A 25,529-nucleotide genomic window follows, 5' to 3' on the forward strand; every position below is an offset into this window, starting at 1 on the left:
ATTGTAAGATTTGCCCAATGGAAAGAACCTGATCATTAGTCACGTCCTTGTACTGCAGACATGTCTTCATATTTGTTGGCAAAAAATGACAGATAAAAAAAGAGTTGTTTTAACTGGAAAGGGTAGTTTCATTCAAAACATCAGTTTGGGTCTGACAGTTTGAAATTCTGACGATGATGACTGTAGATCACGTGACGTCATTCCGTACTTTCTTACATCCTGACGCAGGCGGTTTATCTGCCGAAGTATTGATCAAAACAAGTACCTAACCTGGTTACTGGCGTGTCTTCTTTTGATTCAGATGTTGACGTATTCTGTTTTTAGACCCCTTTGGGATCCCAGCGCATGTGGCTCAGACCCAGTCTATGTCTGGCGCAAGGTCCTTCCTGGACAAACTGGCAGACCATCTCAGCAGATCCTGGCTGTATCAATCTCCAGACGGCCCATCAGTCTCAGAGAAAGCTACCCGTCCTTCTCTAAGGTCCAGTCCTCCTTACTCATCGAATGATTCTCAAGAAGTTGATTCCGGTTTCCGCGCAAGCGAGTTTCGCTTTTTTCACCACTGTGAACATGATGGCGTCCCTATTACAGCATTCAAGGAAGACCTGGTTTACACCGAGAGACAAAAGGCCCGCTTCCGCGAGAGAAGTGAATGGCAGTGTCACCTGGAACCTGTGTTTGAAGCCAGTCAATCTTTTGCCAATAAGACAGTCGACAGTTGTAACAAGTCGCTCACAGAACATCCGGCCAGCTTTATTCATTCCACCAGGTCGTTTGAACAACAAGCGTATGATCCTGTGTGTGAAACCAGTTTGTGGGTCACAGTAAACATTGACGACAGTGAATTGTAAAGGGACTATGTGTGAAATTAGCAGCTTGAATTTATTAGGTATAGAATGAATTATTATGAAGTACAGAATTAAAACAATTGAGAGCACGCGCATTATTAATCATATGCAAAGTACGCCGTACGGTGTGTTTGCTACGTGCACACAAAACACCTAACGGTGCAGCAGACTTTCAGACGTAGTTTTACGGTTTGTAATCCGAGAGCGTAAGAGAACTACTATATGTATGCAACGTTTCTAAACAATGTATGTTCTAGAACTGTGATTGTTGTTTGAATTATCATTCCAACAAAAATAACCTTAAATCTTTACAATTCGACTGACCATCTCAGAATTGGCCAGGGTTTTATGTGGGATAAGGCCATTTCTTGTTGTCATATTTTTTTTATTGATTAGAATCTAATATTGATGAAGTTTATTCATTATAAAGCGTCGAACTTCTGAGTAAGACCCTCCCTCTCTCTATATATCCCTCTCTCTATATATACCTCTCTTTATATATGTCGTGCCGAATTCACGTAATTGCCGACTTCGCGGAATCGGCAACATTTTTGCCCATTTCGCGTAATCGGCAAAACGCTACCCATTACGCGAAATCGGCAGCGTTTTGCCGAAAACGCGTAAAGGCTTCTAAAATATGCCCATTTTGAGAAATCAGCAGCCACTTTTTGGTTTTAAAGTTCTCAAATGCCTGATATATCATCACACTTAGACAACTAGATACTCGAATGGATAGATATTGCAATAATCGATCAGTTATGGCAAGTTATTGCAAAAAATGTAGTTTTCGTTCATTTCCGGAGTCATGCTCGACACAGACTAACATAGACCATACAAAACATAGTAGGGAGGTAAAACAATGTTAATGCAATGTTATTGTGACACAAAAAGTAACAGACTGGCTGTCGCTTTTGTGAAATGGGAAAATTTTAGAGGCCTTTCCGCATTTTCGGCAAAACGCTGCCGATTTCACGTAATGGGCAGCGTTTTGCCGATTACGCGAAATGGGCAAAAATGTTGCCGATTCCGCGAAGTCGGCAATTCCGTGAATTCGGCACGACATATATATATATATATATATATATATATATCGTCAGAATTTCAATGTGTGTGTGTGTGTGTGTGTGTGTGTGTGTGTGTGTGTGTGTGTTGTATACTCACGGCAACAAGGACAATACACACATACAATACCAATAGCACATGGTACCAGCATCCCTTGCGAGAACCACTTCTTTGCGTTTGAAAAGTGAAGTACACTCAACTGTAGGTAACACGCCTGTTTGGCGAGAACAACACCTGCAGCTACATATCGCATTTATACCGTCATCCATACGCTTAAAACATGCAAAGTTGACATAAAGTCCACGAGTTTGGTTGTTTTCTGTTTCTGAAATCGAACCACAAAACAGTTTTACATGCAAATAAGGACACGCTACTGTCAATGCGCTACAGCTCCCAGGTGGGTTTGATATGCTGAAGAGACAATAAACAATAATAACCAACATCCGAGGTGGTTTTTCTCTGGCGTGAACTCACTTCACATCCCGTACCTTAGCCCGTCTCTTGGCCATCAAGTACTTCAGCAGTCGCTCGTTCCGCGCTGCCTGGCGTCTCTCCTGCACCGCTCCCAAGGCGTACAGAACAGGATGCAGCGCGGAGCTCAGCGGCAGAACAAGAACACTGGCCGCCACTCTCGCTGGGTTGGACGTGATGCTTCCCTCATACAGCGACACCGCCAGGACCAGCAGAGACATTCTGCACAGGCAGCTGCATACCGCTACAGGGAGAACCCGACGGGCGTCGCCCATTTGTGAGGGCACGCTGTCTGCTTTCAAGACGACTAGGGGATCTGGCCGCGTTTTGAGGAAGATGTAGACCTGAGCCGCCATCACCCCGACGTGGAGGGTGCACTGCGGGATGACCAGCAGGTCAACAAAGCTGCTGTTGTCTCGCTCTGTGTAAATTAGCGGGATGCATATTGCTGTTTCAGCCGAGTTTTTCCAGTGGGAGGTAAAGAGGGGTGCTACGGATGAGACAACCCCCAGAATCCAGACCACAGAACTAACGGCGTACAAAGTAAACGGGTGAGACCCAAAGCCGTGAGAACGAAATGACAAGAAAGCGACATGCTGCACTGTAATGATAAAGACAAAGAGACTCGACACTTGAGAGCTCACGGTGAAGAGAATGCCGGCTGTTTTACAGGTCACACTCTGTTTCCACGCGACGTCTTCCCACAGATACGTTCCCTGGTACAGCCTGTTAGCCAGACCTACAATAGCCAAGTACACACCCATGGCAAAGTCCGATATACACAGGTGGCAAAGGAGGACGTCTTGCGCAGACTTAGCCGTGGTTCTTTTGAAAAACACGCGCACAGCAAAAGCAGACGCATTACCGATGATAGAAACAGCGGCAAAAACGGCGACCAAGACCGTGTGCGTGTCATACTTTAACAGCCTGTCGCACGACGACACAATGTTTTCTGGAGCATGGCAGTTCTTTAAGTTGAAACCAAACGGTAACGTTGCTTGGCAACACAGCCTGTAAGTGCCGGAAGACACAGTACGAAGCTGCTGCAAGTCCCGAAAAATGTGACGTGGAAAATGGGTCATAGGGCATCCACGGAGGTCGATGACCCGGAGACTGGAGAGCGACTGGAAGCCTGTTCCTTGCAGCTCGTCCAGCCCCGTGAAGGACAGGTTCAGGAACTGTAGGAAGGGAAGCTGTGTGCGAACAGTGAGTGAAGACAAGCGCACGTGAGACAGGTCAAGATAACGCAGATTCAAGGATGTCTGCTTCTGTGTCAACAAGACTGACATCAACGGATTGTCAGCCAAAATCAATTCCTTCAAGTTCTGTAAACGGTTTACTTCGTGGACACTGACAGCAGACAGATTGTTGCCGCTTAAGTCCAGGCTACGCAGGTTGGGTAAGGTAAGGTTGCCCAGGTGAAACAGGCCGCACCTGGCCAGACTGAGATGTATCAGCAAGCTGCTGTGGTTCACGTGCCGTGCAGTCAGGCCGCTGTCACTGGCGTCCAGGTAGCGCAGGTCCGGGAACTCGGTCACAGAAAACACTAGCGGGCAGGTGAAGGCCAGGCCATAGCACGTGCAGTTCGCTGGACACTGGAGGTCACAGAACAGTTCGTCGTCTTGTTGCGGGCAGTCACCGAAACCATCGCACAGCTTTAGGGCTCGGTAGCACACCGTGGACCGGCGACAGCGGTACATTCCCGGACAGGAGTACCCAGCACACCCAGCTTCGTCCTCGCCACCCGGGCAGTCGCGCACCCCGTTACAGCGAAACTGGACATCAAAACAATAGGAATCCACAGCGCATTTGAAGAAGCCCTCAGGGCAAGGACCAGAGTGTGTGCGCACTGTAATGGTGTTGTAGGTCATACGGTAGTAGTCTGTCCACCTAGTCCCCACCAAAGCAGGAGGGGGTGCTGTGTAACGAAAATCCCTCGTTTTTCTGGCGCAGTTTTGCTCGTCGCTGGCGTCGACACACTCAATGGGACCGTTGCACACCTTCTGTCGTGGTACACACTAAAAGGAACAACACATTTATGTATACCTTTAACAACTCATACAAAATACTATAAGGATTACATATACAGAGCACACCTGTTTTGTTCATTGACTCTGCAAACAAAGGGAAAGTTACTGATAGTAGATGTACTGAAGAGTTCAATGTAAATGCATGCGTTTTGGTCCGAGAGAGCGAACGAACTAACGAGCCAGAGAGAGAGGAGCGCTAGGATGGGCTACGAGAGGGAAAGCAGGAGAGACAGACAGACAGAGAAAGAGAGAGACAGAGACAGAGAGAGAGAGAGAGAGAGAGAGAGAGACAGACAGACAGAGAAAGAGAGAGAGAGAGAGAGAGAGAGAGAGAGAGATTGAGAGAGATAGAGCGAGACATATCTAATACAAATATGAAATACTAGATGAATACCCGCTTCGCCGGAAGAAGCTTCGCCGGGAAGAAGTAGAGCCGAAGGTACCCAGCTTCGCCGGGTGAAGGAAGGGAGATAAACGCGCAAAACACTGGAGAAGATAAGGAAGAGTTACTGGGAATGGATGTACAAAAAAAACATAAAAACGAAAATCGGTTCGGCGCTGCGCGCTTAGAGCACGTGTTCAAAATTTTCATCGACCGGATTGTGTCCGTGGTCTACCTGAATATGGCCACCAAATTTGAAGCAGATCCATCGAGAACTTTGGTCGTGCATCGCGAACACACACACACACGGACACACACAAGCCGTATATATATAGATAGATTACCAAGACAAACGGAAAGCAAAAGTCGGGGTGTCAAAATACTTCTGAACCAAGACTGTAAGCGACGAGCACGTACGTTGACCTCACCTGTTTACTGCCTCCACACTGCATTTCCTTGCCATCAATACACGGGGGGAAATCACAGAAATCTTCATCGCTGCTGTCCATACAGTCCCCTCTGTGGTCACACACCAAGCTGTACGGAATGCGTTCGTATCCATTTCTGCACTGGAACGGCTGTGGGAAGCGGTGTAAGCTTGCAGAACAGGAAGTAACCCCGTTTACCTCACTGCCGATGTGCGTCTCCCGGAAACACGAGCTTTTTGCGTCACAGGCCAGAAAAGTGTGCGTCATGTGACCTTCGGGGCATCGCACGTGACGAAATGGAAGCGTATGATTGGAAGATATGGACTTAGGCGCCTGAAAGCTACCTACGTTGGTTCGTTGCGAGTCTCCGTTTTGCAGTTCACATAAGATGTGCTTATTCTGTGGCTCGTTACAAAGGGCAAGAACAAAAACAAAATGTGTGTGAGGCACGAAAACCGAACAGGCTTTGAAGTCGCCCATGTCTACCACAAAACTCAAGTACACAGCCACAGTTCCGTCGGCCCATTGCAATTGTCTCCGGTACCTGCACATTTAGTGACATTACGACTTATAAAATGTCATACAGCCGCACACACACACACACACACACACACACACACACACACACACACTCACTCACACACACACACACTCTCACACACACACACACACACACTCACACACACACACACACACACACACACACACACACACACACACACACACACACACACACACACGTGATAAAAAGTTTAGAAAAACTCTATTTCAAAGTAAATTGAAGTATTATACAATGTTCATCTGTATGAACAGTAATCAGGTCTTGTCTCGCAATATTCACAACTCTACGTACATGTGCAGTTTTCCTGAGTCAGCGGACCTGAGGCCCACGAAAAAGGTGATATGAGATTTCTTGAGACTGAAGGCAGACGACACCCCCGACCATTCCTGGGGACTGTTGAGGCTGGCCAGGTACCCCCCGTGTCGCTCCGAACACAGGATGTTCGCTTCAAACCAGGAGATAGGGCCACGGGTGTTGATGTAGCGGTAACATCTATAACACAGGCCACGGTAACATCTATAACACAGGCCACGGTAACATCAAAAACACAGGCCACGGTAACATCTATAACACAGGCCACGGTAACATCTATTAACACAGGCCACGGTTACATCTATAACACAGGCCACGGTAACATCTATAACACAGGCCACGGTAACATCTATTAACACAGGCCACGGTAACATCTATAACACAGGCCACGGTAACATCTATAACTGGGTAGCCGAGTGGTAACGCACTTGCGCTCGGAAGCGAGAGGTTGCGAGTTCGACCCTGGGTCAGGGCGTTAGCAGTTTTCTCCCCCCTTTCCTAACCTAGGTGGTGGGTTCAAGTGCTAGTCTTTCGGATGAGACGAAAAACCGAGGTCCCTTCGTGTACACTACATTGGGGTGTGCACGTTAAAGATCCCACGATTGACAAAAGGGTCTTTCCTGGCAAAACTGTATAGGGAAATAGATAAAAATGTCCACCAAAATTTGACTGCGATATATCCAGATTTATCAGTGCCAATGTCGAGAAAGCTGAAATCATACCAGATCGAGGCGTGAGCCGAGATCTGATATGATTCAGGCTTTCGAGACATTGGCACTGATAAATCTGGATATCGCAGTCAAATCTAACGATAACAATTTTATCGCATTCCATTTCGGAAGAAGAACCCATTAACCCCAGTCTAAGAAATCGGTCAAGCGCAAGGGAGGCTACTGCCATGTTGCTAATGTTGGATTGTCTGTTCGGGGTCATGCCAATACGTCCCAGTACCATTGTGTCCCAGTACCATTGCGTCCCAAAAAATGCCGTCTCATTGCGTCCCATTAAGCAATCCCATTGCGTCCCATACCATTGCGTCCCAACACAATTGCGTGTCGATAGGTCCCAAGAAAATTGCATCTCGATACGTCCCATAAAGGAATCCCATTACGTCCCCGTACCATTACGTCCCAACACAATTGGGCTGTGTGTGTGTGTGTGTGTGTGTGTGTGTGTGTGTGTGTGTGTGTGTGTGTGTGTGTGTGTCTGTGTGTCTGTGTGTGTATGTGTGTGTGTGTGTGTGGCATGGATATTGTACGACAGAGTAGGTCAGCAAAAGGATGAAAATGAACAGTGGATTTTATAAGTACGGAGTATCTTACCTTATATTATCCGAGTAATTTCAAGCTTCAAGATTGCATACATTTACGTAACAATAGGGTTGAAGCCTGTATATGCACTTACTTGACACATTTATTTTTCTCTCTTTTCTATTGTGTTTTGTAAAAACAAAAAATGTTGTTGTTGTTGTTGTTGATGTTGATGATGATGATGATGACGACGACGAGATGATGATAATGATGATGATTGTGGAGATGATGATAATGATGATGATCGTGGAGAAGAAAAGAAGAACAGCTGGTTGAAGGCCTTTATAATGTTCCTTTTTTTTTAGGCGTGTGTTACTTACAGTACCTGTTTATGTAAAGTAACAAAACAGTTTCTCGCCCAATAATATTTAATTCAAGTGTCTTCGATTTATGAATCCAAAAGGAATTTTGATCGCAAGAGGGTTGCAGAGTAATATGTTAAATGTTAAACATGTACATACGAACCAGGATTTTACCAGAATATGCAGTTGTTGATTTTTAAAGATACGGTTGTGTTTGTTCAGTCATTAAACAGGAAGAAAAATGAAATGATTTGTTATTGAAACATCGTCCCATGTAGAACTAGTCTATGTCACTGATTGTGCATGTATGTATATTCTTGCGCGCGTGTGTGTGTGTGTGTGTGTGTGTGTGTGTGTGTGTGTGTGTGTGGGTGTGTGTGTGTGTGTGTGTTATGTACGTATGTATGTAGGTGTCTGTGTCTACATTTGTGCGTGTATGGGTTTCGCTATCTATGTGTCTCAGTGTCTATGTGCTGAAGGTTCGATGACGGGACAGTCAGTCTAGCTTTTCTCAGAAACGGGGTTAAACATCGTCTACTAAGTAAATAATTACAGTCATGTCATGCTCGGTTACATACAGTGGAATACAAAGCGGTGTACTGTGCTGTTTCGGAATTTTTCTTTGTGTCGAGCACCGCTAAAGCATATGTTAATTTTACACTTCGGTTTAGGTTAGCGTGCTTCAGTTCATTTTAAAAGAAAGAACATGGTTACCTCAGAAAACCTGTAAGGAAAGCAAGGAGCGCCTCAAAACAAACAAACTGACATGCAATATCCTTTGCAGTTTCTGATTATATCGTGGAGGATTTTTTTTCTCCCATGAACAAACATTTATTTATTCATTTATTTAAAAAAAAAATTTTTTCCACTTCACCTCATCTCGACTAACCGCTACACATCTTTTTATTTTATTTTTTTGTGAAATACTGCTGTGTACCGACACAATTTTTTTTTATTACAAATCGTGTTGAACGCGTTTTGTAATAAAAATTGTGTAATCCGAACACGATTTGTAATAAATTTATTACAAAACGCACTTTTATTACAAAACGTGTCGCTACACTGCTACAGTAACATCTCAGAAATTAAATTCACTAGTATTGGGACCTAATGGTACGGGGACGCAATGGCACGTAATTGTATTGGGACGTAATGGTACTGGGACGCAATGGTACTGGGACTCAATGGTACTGGGACGCAATGGTACTGGGACGTAATGGTACTGGGACGCAATGGTACTGGGACTCAATGGTACTGGGACGCAATGGTACTGGGACGTAATGGTACTGGGACGCAATGGTACTGGGACGCAATGGTACTGGGACGCAATGGTACTGGGACCCAATGGTACTGGGACCCAATGGTATTGGGACGCAATGGTACTGGGACGCAATGGTACTGGGACGTAATGGTACTGGGACGTAATGGTACTGGGACGCAATGGTATTGGGACGTAATGGTACTGGGACGTAATGGTACTGGGACGCAATGGTACTGGGACGCAATGGTACTGGGACCCAATGGTATTGGGACGCAATGGTACTGGGACGCAATGGTACTGGGACGTAATGGTACTGGGACGTAATGGTACTGGGACGCAATGGTACTGGGACGTAATGGTACTGGGACCCAATGGTATTGGGACGCAATGGTACTGGGACGCAATGGTATTGGGACGTAATGGTACTGGGACGTAATGGTACTGGGACGCAATGGTACTGGGACGTAATGGTACTGGGACGCAATGGTACTGGGACGCAATGGTATTGGGACGCAATGGTACTGGGACGCAATGGTACTGGGACGCAATGGTACTGGGACGTAATGGTACTGGGACGCAATGGTATGTTCCCGTCTGTTCCTGCTTTCGCAACTATGCTGCTATAACTTTCATTTTTCAAATACTCTTTCGTTTTCTAAGACGTAAATAAGGCATCTAAAAACAACAAATAAAAGAAAAATATTGTGTAAACAGATCACACAAAAAAGGTTCAGTGGAGGAACACGGAACAGCTTTCGCGGTCACTTGCAGTCTTTTAGACTTCAAAGGCTTTAATTTGGCAATTCTAAACGATGGCAGGAACTGAAGTGCCCCGGACTGTATCAGTGAAGTCCTCTGGCTCATTTTCTGTGTAGAAGACAGCTTCCAGTTCTTAGTCGTTTTAGTCCATCGGCCAGCTATAGTCAAGGATCAACCCGACGGGGTTGGGTTAGAGATGATGTTTTTCAGAAAGCTTATTCAATTTACAGCCGATGTTCGGTAAACGAAAAATGGCTCCGTTGTACCGCTTTTGAGTGAGGAGCGTCTTTGTAACCTAACCCCTATCCTGCCAAAAACGCAGTTTTGGCGCAGGGGGTATGGTACAAATAAACGTCGCATACTTCGTTTCGGCAAACAGACATTTGTAAATTATACACTAAACAAAAGCTAAGGCTTTGTTCTAGCAGGCAATATACAAACAACATTCTTCCTATGGATACTTTTAGACATTAACTTGCGAGTACAACATCGTGTTGAGAAAATCTAATTATGTCATTCTTCCAAACGATAAGTGAAGATAATTCAGTTCCAGGTTAATATTGCAATCATACATACACACACAAGTCGATTTTTCTTACAGATGGACTGACTTGGCATCATATTGGTTAGTTCCATTTGGCAGACACCAGCCATATGAAACAAAATTGAGTCAATGTGCATCAGCTTCAAAAAAGAGAAAAAGATCGACTGGGGATAAAACCTGAAATAAACACAGCCCTGGAAGAAGATAGTTTTGTCCTGCCAGATGTCATTTGATGCATCATACGAAAGATGAAACTGTTGTAAATAAATATGTGTTTGATAAACGGATATTGTCGATTTCTAATTGTCCACTTCCGGTTTTACCTCATAATGTCGAATTCTTTGTCTAAAATAAGTATTTTGTATTTCATAAAAATCGTATTTAATATATAGTGACCTTTTTTTTAAACAAAAGTAATCTTTTATGAAGCTTTATGCATCTGTTTATTAAAGGTAACCATTTTAAACTTTTGACATGCCGTTTCGTTATGTACAGATTGTCGTTTTGCACCCTACCCGTTTGAAAAACATGACCAAAAACGACTTATACATTATTAGAAAGAGACTCATTCACTGCTGTGACGACCATTGTATGTAAAATTCTATGCTCACAATGTAATTAGAGTAAATGATAAGTGATTGTAGCATTAGTTATATTTGGCATACCTGTTGTTCTTTGCGCCAGCTTCAAATCTCAGAAAACGGTCATACATGTCTCAATGTCTGCATTTACTATGACAAAACAAGCTAAACTCCCCACAGCATGCACCCAACGGGTATGTAAGCAAATTACATTACACTAAAGTAAGCTAGGATCTTTCTTAGTTCTTAATTTGCCTTTTGGAAATGGTAGAAATGGACTTCTTATAAAGTGCAACCCTCAGTCTTGGGGTACCGGTTTTTAAAAACATTATTTCTTTTAAATTAATCCTAGACGTATCCCGGTTTCTTCAAACAGTGCAAGTCTTCTGTTCGTAGTAGGCACTGCCATTGTTAAGTTAGTTACATTGTACGTTGGAATGTATGCATTTGAAATTACCGAAAACGCTGGATACAAGTTATTTTCGATTAAGTCGCAACCTACCCTTAACTGTAAATGACGTCCTATGATTAGGGGGTATAGTTAAAGATTAAGGCATATGAGCTCTCCTTTGCCACTTATCTCATCAAAACATATATATATATATATGAGTAGGTAAAACATACGAGATAAAAACCAGGAACTCTCAGAACGGTGTCACATTCGCATTTTATTCAACTTCCGGTTATCTACTAGCTAAAGCGCAATTTTCAGCTGTTCACACGTTATCTCAGGAAAAGCGTTTTCGCACAAAAGTGCATATGCTTATGAAAAAAAGTACAAGTTATTTTTGAATCTTATGTAATGCATCGTGAATTCATATAGGTTTGAACTGACCGAAAATGTTATTGTCAGGGTTTTCATGTATCTGAAATGTACTTTTGTTGCATAGTGTTCGTAGAACGTATATTTAGATTAAACCTAAATGACATCATTGTACGGTCAAAAGTAAATGTTTTAATGATCACACAAAGTTTGAGAATGTTTTAACAGCAATAAGCTACCGTATATATATGATTGCAAGCAGTGATTGAGTTCTACTTCCGGTTTCTTGAGTCTTCTTATCCTATTTCGCTTTTTTTCTAAGACTGGCGCTTAGTAAAGGCGTGTTTTCAAAGAAATGCAAAGTAATGTAATCACTGTATCATACTGACGTGTGTCTGTTTATTCGGCATCAAAAGATATTCATTTCATATGGCAGAAAATCCTAGTGTACGCGATACGCACGTTACTGTGACCCTACCCTGCATAAACACACGTCAACACAGACCGGGGGTTGTTAGCTATAAGTGCTTTTATACACCAATGGTTTTCACAAAGTGCGATTTTCATTATCAATAATTGCAACATCCCATTTGGCTTTGAGGAAATGTTATTTCCGTCCTTCGCTTTTCTAAGCAGTCACGAAAGACATACGATTCAGCAGAATTAGGTCGTGCCAATGGATGTCTGTGGACTTAGTAATTTGAGATGAGATCATTAGTGTGCCTGTAAGACGGTAAATTGTACTGAAAACACTATTCCAGGGCTGGTTTTTTTCGGAGATGAGTGATATATAGCTAAAAGAAGTAGACTTTTGGCGTCTTTGGTGTTGGTTTCTTCTCTGTTGTTCTAAGAACGTGTGTCTGATGACACGCCCCTTCAGCTCCGACCCTTCCTAATTATGTATACTCGTGTAAATATGCCACAGAAAAACCATAAAAACTGTCATCACTCACAGTATTATTTTTAGACTCGCTATCCACTGATTTCCAAAGAACTGCTTCTGCACACACTGACTGCATGACGATTGTGAAATAACTTGATTCACACCTTTGAGTGTATATTATACATTTTAAATTTTCACGTCAACTTACTTACGAAGGAACAAACCTGGGGGAACATCAAAACAAACTGGCTGTGGTGTGATAATAGCGTTGAAACACGTCATCACTTGAATCATTTGTCATGTTATCTCACTTAATTAACAATTAAGGTACCTCTGATCATTTGCATTCGGCATGTGTGCTTCCAATAAGCACATTGCTGAACAGAAGAAAGGAGTAAAAGAATGAGGGAAATTTGTATTCGTCCCAAAGAATTTCCCCTAATAACTCACAATCCAAACATTAGGTGTTTTTTTGAGATAAAATGTCGACAACCATTGCTGAAATATTGATTTCCCGAGATGAACTTTTAGCAGACCTTCCAATGCACCAGTACAGTCAAGATTAAGAAGGTGTGTATGTTTGTGACGTCACATGTACACGTGCAAATTATAGCGGAAGGGCCTCCTAATATGGACTGGGTCCTAATATGGACCACCTTTCGTTCTGACAAACTAATGGTGCCAGAGCGCTCAGAACAGTTTTATTCGCTGAATGCATCCTCTCTTGATAACTTGCACATGGGGAAAAAGTTGTGGACGCACAAAACCGTTAGTTTTTTTTCTCCCTTTTGTTTTTTTTCCACACGTTTAGCTTCGTTCACTCTAAATCTGACGCTTGAAATGGACCAATTTCTCTCCATTGACAAAGCTATAAACACACAACAATTGCATTATAGGACAGCTAAGGCTGTATTCGCTACACTTTAGCAGTGTTCGCCCCGAGTTTCTGTCACAAACACAAAATTATAGCAAAAACTCGAAGTATCTGTGTTCCCTAATATGGACCACCTTCAACAAATAGAAGAAAAGAAAAGATGAAGGGCGGTTTCAGTCATTCTCAAGAAGCTTGCTGAAAATGACCTATAACTAGCCCTCGAGATTTCAAAAAATTATACTTCTTTACGTGAAAGTTGATCATTTCAATTATTTTCTCTCTGTTTTTGATTTGTTTTAAACAAAGTTTCCTCTTGTGTTTCAAATAGAGTTCTCCTCGAATCCAAACCTGTAAATCTGAAGCATTTTCAATTAGGCTGACTTGCATGGTAAGTTGCAAGTTGTATCATGTTATTTTGAGGAAAACAGGGCTTTTTACAGTGATTCTCGAAGGTCTCATCACTGGTCCATATTAAGCGCCCAGGCCCCTAATATGGACCAGTTGTGATTTTTTTCGGTATTTTATTTTTAGCAAATGACTGTAAAAGCTAGTTCTCTCTAATTAGTCTTCAAAATTTACGAAAGAGAGAACAACTACCAAACACAAAATGAAACAGCTTTGCAAAAAAACCAAAAAACAAGCAAGTTAGCAGCGTGAAACAAAAAGTGGTCCATATTAGGGGCCCTTCCCCTATTAAGATGCACCATAACATGTTTTACTTACTTCCGATTAAAACTGTATAGTTGTATTTTATGTCTTGCATATTTTCAAATGATTTAAATGAAACACCCAAAGCGGTGACTTTGCTGGTATCGATATTTTAAAGAAACAAAAATACGTCATCACTACATAAATACGAACAACGTGCCGTCATTTTAATTGACGTTAAAATCTGTATGATTACTTTACCTTTCCAATGATAGGCTGTTAAAGAATGTCAGATAAGCGGTTCAACTTCTATGCCCGCTTAATGAACCCAACCCTCTAAACGGGAATAGTAAGCACAAAGAAGGAAAATACGCACACAAAACCACGTTTTTCTCAAAAGCGGTATAACGAAAAGCCCCAAGACTCTAGATTTAGAATACTATCGTTAAAATCTGTCAAAAAAGTGTGGTAGCAACCCCAACCCCGTCGGGTTGACCCAAGTGGTCACTGGCCGACAGACTATTATCGACGGACTGCAGTGTTGATAATTTTGTCGAATCGCCAACTGCAGACGACACAATATTCCAAGACAACTTTCAAAGATGGCGTCTTCTGATAGCCTTCGTGACTGTTTTGAAGCTGTTGAGGTTTTTGTGTGAATTTTGCATGGCTACGACAAAGAGGGATGGGACACTCACAGTGATTCATGCTGGAGCAAAACGTTTAAATCGGCTGCTCATTTCCAGCCTTTACGTGAGTGATGAGCGCTGATACCCTGCAAGAGAACTCGCTTCTTGCTCCAAAGTTCAGTTTGTTTACGGCTGTTCCAATCGCCTCCCTTGGTAAGATTAAACATACCATTCTACTACTTGTCTGTTAAAGGTGGGTGGAAAAAGTGTGTATTTATTCATTACACAGCTTAAACTTGCTGATGCAATTACTTTCCTTTTATAAATTTCCGCTTTAAAATAATGGGAGACTTGCGTTTCCTTCAAGTGAGATTTTTTTTCTTCAAAATTACAATTGGAAAACTTCCTGCACGATATCAAATTCACTGGGAACTTCCTCTGCGATATCAATTGATATACAGTTCCTAGTTGACCAATGACAACAGGTGTTTTTGTCATGTGATCAGTAAAAATGCGATAAAAGCCTCATATTGATTAATCCAAGCGGAGCGCGGGCGAAGCCCGCGCGTAGCGAGGTAGTTTTTTTTTTCATCTCCCAGCACTGACATTTTTTTTGCCAAGTGGTGTCTGTCTGTGAACATTGTTCTAGAATTCATCTTTTAGCACAATATTAGCGACACTGTTTGGACAATTCTATTAAAATTAGGCGTACAAACTGATTTTGTTTCGGGGAATCCTCTCAGAGGATCAGAATTTTCATATAATATCATCGGAAGCTGTTACAACGGGAAAATGTGAAACTTTTGTCACTTTTTAACATGGAATTTCATCTTTGAGCGTTTCAAGCGGACTTTAATAAAATAGTTATTTGCGAATTAAGCAGCGGAAGACACTCACCGGTTCAACATGTGTATGGTCATTAAACCTCAAAACATTTCAGTAAGTGGTTTAGACAAACACCTCCGACATGTGAGGGTGACTGGTTTGTAGCTGAAGAGTTTTTTTCTAAAGTGTGTTCTAAATACGTACAAATGACGTACTGGTAATGATGTAATGAGTTGTTCTAATCTTGTTCTTGGAACTCTTGCTGTTCCAAGCTTGTTCTTAGCAAGTCTTGGTGACGAGAACAAAGACTATCAATGAAATCTTTAGAAATAACCTCTGACAACGACGACGATGACGACGACGACGACGATAACAACAACAACAACAAATGACATCGACGACGACGACGACGACAACAACAACAACAACAACAACAACAACAACAAAAACAACAACACGAGAACAACAACAATCACGACAACGAACATGACAACAACAACACCAACAACTACGACGACAACTACAACGACTGGGTTATGATGACATCACCAATGATTTAAAGGCCGTTAAAAAATCGTTAAATCCTATTTCTTCACTGATTCTTATGAAATTTTAAAGGTAGGTTTGTTGTCCCCAACTTATTTTCACTCCATACTTTTCCAGAAGAAAAACATAATTTTGGCAGTTAAAAACCGTTAAATTTCAATTCTTCACCGATATTTATGAAATTTTGTGGGTAGGTTCGTTGTCCCCAACTGATTTTCACTCTATACTTTTCCAGAAGAAAGACATAATTTTGGCAGTTAAAAAACGTTAAATTTCAATTCTTCACCTATCTTTATGAAATTTAGTGGGTGGGTCCGTTGTCCCAAACTGAATTTTAAGACATACTTTTCCAGACAAAAAACCTTATTTTTGGCAGTTAAAAACCGTTAAATCTCAATTCTTCATCGATATTTATGAAATTTTGTGGGTAGGTTCGTTGTCCCCAACTGATTTTCATTCCATACTTTTCCAGAAGAAAAACATAATTTTGGCAGTTAAAAACCGTTACATTTAAATTTTCACCTATCTTTATGAAATTTAGTGGGTGGGTCCGTTGTCCCAAACTGAATTTCAAGACAAACTATTCCAGTCAAAAAAACTTATTTTTGGCAGTTAAAAACCGTTAAGTCTCAATTCTACACCGATATTTATGACATTTTGTGGGTAGGTTTGTTGTCAGATTTGACATGATGGCAGAATTGAAAGTGTGAGATATCCTGATGTTTCACAATTTATGCTGCATAATTCAGCCCCATAGGCGCTTGAATTTTAGGTGGAGTTGGATTTTTTTTCAGCCCAAACCAGTAACCCCCACATGGTTTTCATGTCCCTTTCTGAGAGACTTCAAGAAGTTTCAATTTGACGTCATGATTAGCCTGCCGCATTAGCAAGTATGAAAACACGTCATCGATGACACATTTTAAGACAGAGAGAGAGAGAGAGAGAGAGAGAGAGAGAGAGAGAGAGAGAGAGAGAGAGAGAGAGAGAGAGAGAGAGAGAGAGAGAGAGAGAGAATCATGTACACACAGATGGACGACTTCGCTTGGGGTATGTACTGCCCGGCAGTACACATCTACTTTATTGATTGATAACACAGGATGTTGGCTTCAAACCAGGAGACAGTGCCACGAGGGTTGATGCAGCGGAAACATCTATAACACAGGCCACGAGGGTTGATGCAGCGGAAACATCTATAACACAGACCAAGGTAACATCTATAACACAGGCCACGAGGGTTGATGCAGCGGTAACATCTATAACACAGGCCAGGAGGGTTGATGCAGCGGTAACATATATAACACAGACCAAGGTAACATCTATAACACAGGCCACGGCAAAATCCACAACACAGGCCAGGAGGGTTAATGTAGCGGTAACATCTATAACACAGACCAAGGTAACATCTATAACACAGGCCACGAGGGTTGATGTAGCGGTAACATATATAACACAGACCAAGGTAAAATCTATAACACAGGCCACGAGGGTTGATGTAACGGTAACATCTATAACACAGACCAAGGTAACATCTATAACACAGGCAACGAGGGTTGATGCAGCGGTAACATATATAACACAGACCACGAGGGTTGATGTAGCGGTAACATCTATAACACAGACCAAGGTAACATCTATAACACAGGCCACGAGGGTTGATGTAGCGGTAGCATCTATAACACAGACCAAGGTAACATCTATAACACAGGCCACGAGGGTTGATGTAGCGGTAACATCTATAACACAGACCAAGGTAACATCTACAACACAGACCAAGGTAACATCTATAACACAGGCCACGAGGGTTGATGTAGCGGTAACATCAATAACACAGACCAAGGTAACATCTACAACACAGACCAAGGTAACATCTATAACACAGGCCACGAGGGTTGATGTAGCGGTAACATCAATAACACAGACCAAGGTAACATCTACAACACAGACCAAGGTAACATCTATAACACAGGCAACGAGGGTTGATGCAGCGGTAACATCTACAACACAGACCAAGGTAACATCTATAACACAGGCCACGAGGGTTGATGTAGCAGTAGCATCTATAACACAGATCAAGGTAACATCTATAACACAGACAACGAGGGTTGATGTAGCGGTAACATCTATAACACAGGCCAGGAGGGTTGATGTATAGCGGTAACATCTAAAACACAGACCAAGGTAACATCTATAACACAGGCCACGAGGGTTGATGTAGCGGTAACATCAATAACACAGACCAAGGTAACATCTACAACACAGACCAAGGTAACATCTATAACACAGGCCACGGGGGTTAATGTAGCGGTAACATCAATAACACAGACCAAGGTAGCATCTATAACACAGGCAACGAGGGTTGATGCAGCGGTAACATCTACAACACAGACCAAGGTAACATCTATAACACAGGCCACGAGTGTGTGTGCGTGCGCGTGTGTGTCTGTGTGAGTGTGGGTGGGGGGGGGCGATGTAGGCTTTAATTTCTTATTGAGCGACTGCTCAACTGATGGATGAATGCATGGTAGGTTAGATACATAGATGGATGAATGCATGGTAGGTTAGATACATAGATGGATGAATGCATGGTAGGTTAGATACATAATTATATGGATGAATGCATGGTAGGTTAGATACATAGATGGATGAATGCAAGGTAGATTAGATACATAGATTGATGAATGCATGGTAGGTTAGATACATAGATGGATGAATGCAAGGTAGATTAGATACATAGATGGGTGAATTCATGGTAGGTTAGATACATAGATGGGTGAATGCATGGTAGGTTAGATACATAGATGGATGAATGCATTGTAGGTTAGATACATAGATGGGTGATATCATGGTAGGTTAGATACATAGATGGATGAATGCATGGTAGGTTAGATACATAGATGGGTGAATGCATGGTAGGTTAGATACACAGATGGATGAATGCATGGTAGGTTAGATACATAGATGGATGAATGCAAGGTAGATTAGATACATAGATGGGTGAATTCATGGTAGGTTAGATACATAGATGGGCGAATGCATGGTAGGTTAGATACACAGATGGATGAATGCATGGTAGGTTAGATACATATATGGTTGAATGCATGGTAGGTTAGATACATAGATGGGTGAATGCAAGGTAGATTAGATACATAGATTGGTGAATGAAAGGTAGGTTAGATACATAGATGGATGAATGAAAGGTAGATTAGATACATAGATGGGTGAATGCATGGTAGGTTAGATACATAGATGGATGAATGAAAGGTAGGTTAGATACATAGATGGATGAATGCAAGGTAAATTAGATACATAGATGGGTGAATGCATGGTAGGTTAGATACATAGATGGGTGAATTCATGGTAGGTTAGATACATAGATGGGTGAATGCATGGTAGGTTAGATACACAGATGGATGAATGCAAGGTAGCTTAGATACATAGATGGATGAATAAAAGGTAGGTTAGATACATAGATGGGTGAATTCATGGTAGGTTAGATACATAGATGGGTGAATGCATGGTAGGTTAGATACACAGATGGATGAATGCATGGTAGGTTAGATACATAGATGGATGAATGCATCGTAGATTAGATACATAGATGGATGAATGAAAGGTAAATTAGATACATAGATGGGTGAATGCAAGGTAGATTAGATACATAGATAGGTGAATGAAAGGTGGGTTAGATACATAGATGGATGAATGAAAGGTAGATTAGATACATAGATAGGTGAATGAAAGGTGGGTTAGATACATAGATGGGTGAATGCAAGGTAGATTAGATACATAGATAGGTGAATGAAAGGTAGGTTAGATACATAGATGGGTGAATGAAAGGTAGATTAGATACATAGATGGGTGAATGAAAGGTAGATTAGATACATAGATGGGTGAATGAAAGGTAGATTAGATACATAGATGGATGAATGAAAGGTAGATCAGATACATAGATGGATGAATGAAAGGTAGATTAGATACATAGATGGGTGAATGAAAGGTAGGTTAGATACATAGATGGGTGAATGAAAGGTAGATTAGATACATAGATGGATGAATGAAAGGTAGGTTAGATACATAGATGGATGAATGAAAGGTAGATTAGATACATAGATGGATGAATGAAAGGTAGGTTAGATACATAGATGGATGAATGAAAGGTAGATTAGATACATAGAATGGTGAATGAAAGGTAGGTTAGATACATAGATGGATGAATGCAAGGTAGATTAGATACTTAGATGCATGACTGCAAGGAAGGTTAGATACATAGATGGATGAATGAAAGGTAGATTAGATCGATAGATGGGTGAATGAAAGGTAGGTTAGATGTATACATAGATTGATGAATGCAAGGTAGGTTAGATACATAGATGGATGAATGAAAGGTAGGTTAGATACATAGATGGGTGAATGCATTGTAGGTTAGATACATAGATGGGTGAATGCAAGGTAGATTAGATACATAAATTGGTGAATGAAAGGTAGGTTAGATACATAGATTGTCACGATCGGGTGACAGAGACCAAGAAAGCGTCACTCAGTGGAGTGCCTGTTCTGGGTCAATGTATGATAGAAAGCGCCTGTGCGTGATATTGGACACAGCAGAGTTTTTGCTGACAGTGCTCCCGAGCACGGATGTTTTGAAACGCACGAGCTTCACAGTGCAGGTTTCTGCTGTCATAGGGCTGACGGTTTTTTTCGCTGACAGCGCGCACGGGATTTTCAGGGATTGAGTTTCTCGTGTCTTTTTCCTGCTTGGGGAGGCAAAACTGTGTATAGCTGGACTGGTTTGGTGACAAGGTCAGTCGCGTGTATTTGGCTAGGTGGTCTGTCAGAGACTCAAGGACGACGCACTTGACACCCAGCGGCAGAAGGGGAAGGACCTAACACACAGTTACTAGAGTATGATGGTTTTTCACCGAGTATCATATTCGGCACTCTAGGGGAACTTCCACAAGTTATTCCTTTCCTCTGCCACGTATTTTGCTGAGGACAAGTCGTCACATTTCCTTCGTCGGCGATGGCTTTCGCATAAGGATTCGACAAGGGGTTCTGGACGTTTTGGGTCACTGTTGACGAACAGAGACTGTTCCAGGGAGGAGGCGGACTTTGCTTCCATTGAGAGTTACAATCATAGGCTTTTGAGGTAATAAATCATTATTTAACGCTGTTGATGAGTCTGTGTTGTGGAATGAAATACTCTCTGTTGTTCTTTCCAGGTTAGCGCATAATTTACTCTCTGTGACGCTAAAATACTAATCTGTATATGGTTTTTGCAGATAGGGAGAGAAGGACGGAAAATGGCTGTTTTGTTGTTGTAAAAAGTCAGTTTTTGTGCAGGCCCACGTGCTCGATGAGATATTTAAAGATGACATGTTTTAAGGTGGTGGGTGAGGGGTAGCTGACATGTTTAGTGCACCGATGCTTTCTGTTTGCAGCCTTCCTTCGTTCGTTCGTTTCGTTCGTTCGTTACGTTCCCGTAACATCGGCACGGCTGACTCTGGCGGGAACTGTTGAGGCTACGCTAACCAGGAGACCGGCTAACCAGGAGACCGGCTAACCAGCGGACCGGCTAACCAGCGAACCGGCTAACCAGCGGACCGGCTAACCAGCGAACCGACTAACCAGCATACCGGCTAAGCAGCAGCAGCAGAGATAAAGCTAAGTGCACCATGTCGTACGCACCCCGTTGACCACCGTTGTCTTTTCGTATCTATGATTTCATTGGAGTAGTGACAACGTGGGGTGTGTGACACCTGCACGAACTAGAGCTTTTCGAACAGAACATTCTCATTTCGACTGTATTTACACGGGTTCAGCGTGTTACTATAATTTTCTACATAGTACTGGCATTTTGTCAGTGAACACTGGTTTTTTGACGTGTTGAGAACGTAAAAGGAACATATTTTGAGTGAAGGCTCGAGGGAGGTGGAGAGTTTATACATAAACAGGCGTCTGAAACTTATACTTTTGTTGACTCTATTTAATTGTATGCCTGCGAGAGTGGATCGTGGTGTGGTTAGTTAATTAGTAGTAATTAACCGGTTCATAATCACCTTGAGTGATATATTGAAACGTGACACGTGGGGGCCAAGCCGGGATTTACTCAGTTAATTTCCAACTGATAAAGACCCACCAATTAAGGATAACTAAGAGCAGATAATCTCGTCAGTGCTCGACTTATTTTCTGCTTGGTGCTACCCTTTTTTGTATAGTTTTGATCATATACCACACCTTAAGCGATTCACATCTTGCAGGAAATGTAAATTGTAATTTGTGAGTTATTGTATGCGCTAACTGTGATTATCTCCCTTTCCTTTGTTTGTGAATCTTTGTTGTTGTACGTTCAGAGTTTTCCGTTGCAGAGAGCTGAGCGGGGTTAGCGGATTTGTTATTCGTTTTACTCAGTTTTCTCTACATTGTTGTTTCGCATTCCGTAACAGGTTACATTTTCTACCGTCTTGTTTTACTTGGATTTTTCTCCATATTTTGACTTTGTTGGAATTTTGGGGGGGAAGGGTCCGAGGACTTCTGTCCTAACCAAGGCTGTGGGAAACACTCTGTTTCACCGCAAAAAGCAGCCGATAAAGTAGGCCACGGCTGTGGGAAACACTTTGTTTCACCGCAGAAAGCAGCCATAAAGTAGGCTACGCGATTTGTTCTACACCGTTTGGATTTTTCTTCTGCATTTTCCGGTTGCTGGATTTTTGTATCCACCGCTTTCGTCACCGCGTATTCTAGCTATAGCTGCGTTAGACTTACTTTTGTGATAAAGCTTTGCTAAAACTAACCATGGCTACAGGGGGATCTCCGACGAGGAGAATAACTTTCGAGACTCCTGGCAGTGAGGAACAGACAGAGCGTGACGCACGCGTTAGAGCGCGTAGTTTGCTTAAACGCAAGGAGCTGGAACGTAGGGAAGACATAGAGCGACAGACGAGAAAAGAAGAGCTTGACAGACAAGAACGACAGGCCGAACGTGACAGACAGGACAAGAAAGAGAAAGACGAACGAGACAGACAGGAAAAGAAGGACGAACGGGACAGACAAGACAAGAAAGACGAGCTTGACAGACAAGAACGACAGGCCGAACGAGACAGACAAGAAAAGAAAGAGAAAGATGAACGTGACAGACAAGAAAGGGAACGACAGGCCGAACGACAGGCCGAACGTGACAGACAGGACAAACAGGCGGATCGCGAACTCCAGCTAGAACTAGCTAAGCTACAGGCAGAGAAGGGTACGCTTACTCAGGCTAGCGCGCCGACGTTTGTTGCCGACCGTACGAGACTGCCGACGTTCGACGATGACAAGGACGAGCTCGACGACTTTTTACGCCGGTTTGAGCGCATTGCATCTGACCAGAAGTGGGAAGAGGCCACGTGGGCTAGCCGCCTTAGCACCTGCTTGAAAGGACGCGCATTGCAGCTCTACAACGCTTTGGAGGACGACGAGGCGAGAGACTATCAGGCACTTAAGAAGGCGTTACTCCAGCGCTTTAACCTGACTGCTGAAGCCTACAGACGACGTCTGCGTAACAGCAAGAGACTGAGCGGCGAGCTGAGTCATCAGTTTGTGGCACGCCTTAACCTCTACCTGCGGCGCTGGGTGGAGATGGCCGAAAAGGACTGGACCGTCAACGACCTTGCCGACCTCATAGTCATGGAACAACTGATGTCCAGCCTGCGACCTGAGGTGGTGACCTTCGTGCAGGAGCACCAGCCCAAGACTACTCAGGAGGCAGCCGACTGGATCAGAGTGCACGAGGACGCCCAGGCGATCTCCGGCAAATCTTCAGGCTCACGGCCAGGAAAAACGGGAAATTCGGGTTCTTCAGGACCCAAGGACGGGAAGGACGATCAGGGACACAAGGGATCGAGTTCCAGAACTGACATCCAGTGTTACTACTGCAACAAGCGGGGCCACGTGAAGAAGGACTGCCACAAGAGACAGGCTGACCAGAAGGGCGTTCACTTCGTTGGCAGTGAGGAGTTCAGGGACGTCACGAGCTCATGCACCATCCCACAACTCTGCGTTCCGTGCTCCAGGAAACATTTCCAGCCCCACTGCAACGTCTACGTTAACGGAGTGAAGGGCGAAGGTCTGCGGGACACAGGGGCAGACATGATAGTGGTTCGGGCGAGTCTAGTTCCAGCTAGGGCCTACACAGGAGACAGCATCAGGGTGAGAATGGCCGAGGCATCTCACGCTTACGACTTGAACACGGCAGTGATCAAGGTCGTAACCCCGTTGTTCACGGGGACCATTGTGGCCGTCGTCATGGACGATCCTCCATGCGACCTGCTCATTGGAAACCGGGTTCAGTTTGTGGACGGCGTCACCAGGGAGGTTCCCGTTTATCGGTCTCCCGACGTCATTTCAGTGCTCACGCGGGCACAGGCGGAGCGAGAGGACAAACCTCTCAAACCCCTACCTGCTGCACGAGCTGCCCTGGGGAACGTGACCCCCGCGCTTCTCGCGAAGGCTCAGGATTCTGACCCGACCTTAGCTACTCCTCGGGAGCACGCGAAGTCGGGGAAGGTGAAGCTGAGCGGGAAGCATGGGAGGTCAAAGTTCCTCAGGGACAAGAAGTTGCTCTACCGTGAGTTCAGCAACCAAGAGGGTACATTCAAACAGGTTGTCGTGCCTCGCGAGTTTCGCGAGGGTGTCATGGCAACGGCCCACGACTCGATTCTGGGAGGTCATCTTGGTACCAAGAAGACCACGGATCGTGTCTGGCGCCACTTTTACTGGCCAGGCATCTGCACGGATGTCCGACGTTTCTGTGCGTCCTGCGATAAGTGCCAGAAGGTGGTTGCCAAAGGAAGGGTGAGGAAGGTCCCCTTAGAGAAGATGCCGCTCATCGACGAACCCTTTCGTCGGGTGGCAGTGGACATCATCGGGCCCATCTTGCCTGCGCCTGAGGACGGAAACAGATACATTTTGACCATGGTGGACTACGCTACTCGATACCCAGAGGCGATCCCTCTGAAATCGATTGAAGCCACGCGAGTAGCTGAGGCTCTGGTTACTATGTGGTCCCGGCTGGGAATTCCATCAGAGGTACTCACCGACAGAGGCACGCAGTTCACGGGAGGAGTGATGGCGGAGGCAGCACGACTGCTATCACTGGAGCAGCACTTCACCACTCCTTACCATGCTCAGTGCAACGGACTGGTGGAAAGGTTCAATGGCACCTTGAAGACCATGCTGAGGAAACTAGCTCAGGAGAAACCACGCACGTGGGACAGGTACATCCCAGCATTGCTTTTTGCATACCGCGAGGTTCCTCAGGAGAGCTTGGGTTTTTCCCCATTTGAGTTGTTGTACGGCAGACAGGTACGCGGTCCCATGGCTATCCTGCGTCAAGCTTGGACGGACGAAGAAGCTGACGAGGAGGTGCAGACAACAGCGACCTACATCGTAGAACTCAGGAACAGGATTGAAGAGACCTGCAAATTGGCTCAAGAGAACCTGGGAAGAGCAGCACAGCGTTACGCGCGAGGATT

At 43.6% G+C, this 25,529-nt stretch overlaps 2 protein-coding genes across 2 annotated transcripts in view; one reads left to right on the top strand and one right to left on the bottom strand.

Moving 5' to 3' along the window:
- Positions 1-1,280, top strand: part of LOC138963616 (uncharacterized) — a 2,680-nt gene extending 1,400 nt beyond the window's left edge. The window contains exon 3 of the mRNA XM_070335464.1: positions 325-1,280. Within this exon, the coding sequence (XP_070191565.1) occupies positions 325-851 (527 nt within the window). The 3' untranslated portion in view covers positions 852-1,280. The remainder of the gene's footprint in view (positions 1-324) is intronic.
- A 1,100-nt stretch (positions 1,281-2,380) lies between these two features.
- Positions 2,381-25,529, bottom strand: part of LOC138965677 (G-protein coupled receptor GRL101-like) — a 33,340-nt gene continuing 10,191 nt past the window's right edge. Inside the window, exons 3-6 of the mRNA XM_070337853.1 lie at positions 6,075-6,275; positions 5,708-5,765; positions 5,222-5,371; positions 2,381-4,399 (exon numbers count right to left, since the gene is read on the bottom strand). Coding sequence (XP_070193954.1) covers positions 2,381-4,399; positions 5,222-5,371; positions 5,708-5,765; positions 6,075-6,275 — 2,428 coding nt within the window. The remainder of the gene's footprint in view (positions 4,400-5,221; positions 5,372-5,707; positions 5,766-6,074; positions 6,276-25,529) is intronic.

This window comes from Littorina saxatilis, linkage group LG4, assembly GCF_037325665.1.
Source record: "Littorina saxatilis isolate snail1 linkage group LG4, US_GU_Lsax_2.0, whole genome shotgun sequence".
NCBI classification, from domain to species: domain Eukaryota; kingdom Metazoa; phylum Mollusca; class Gastropoda; order Littorinimorpha; family Littorinidae; genus Littorina; species Littorina saxatilis.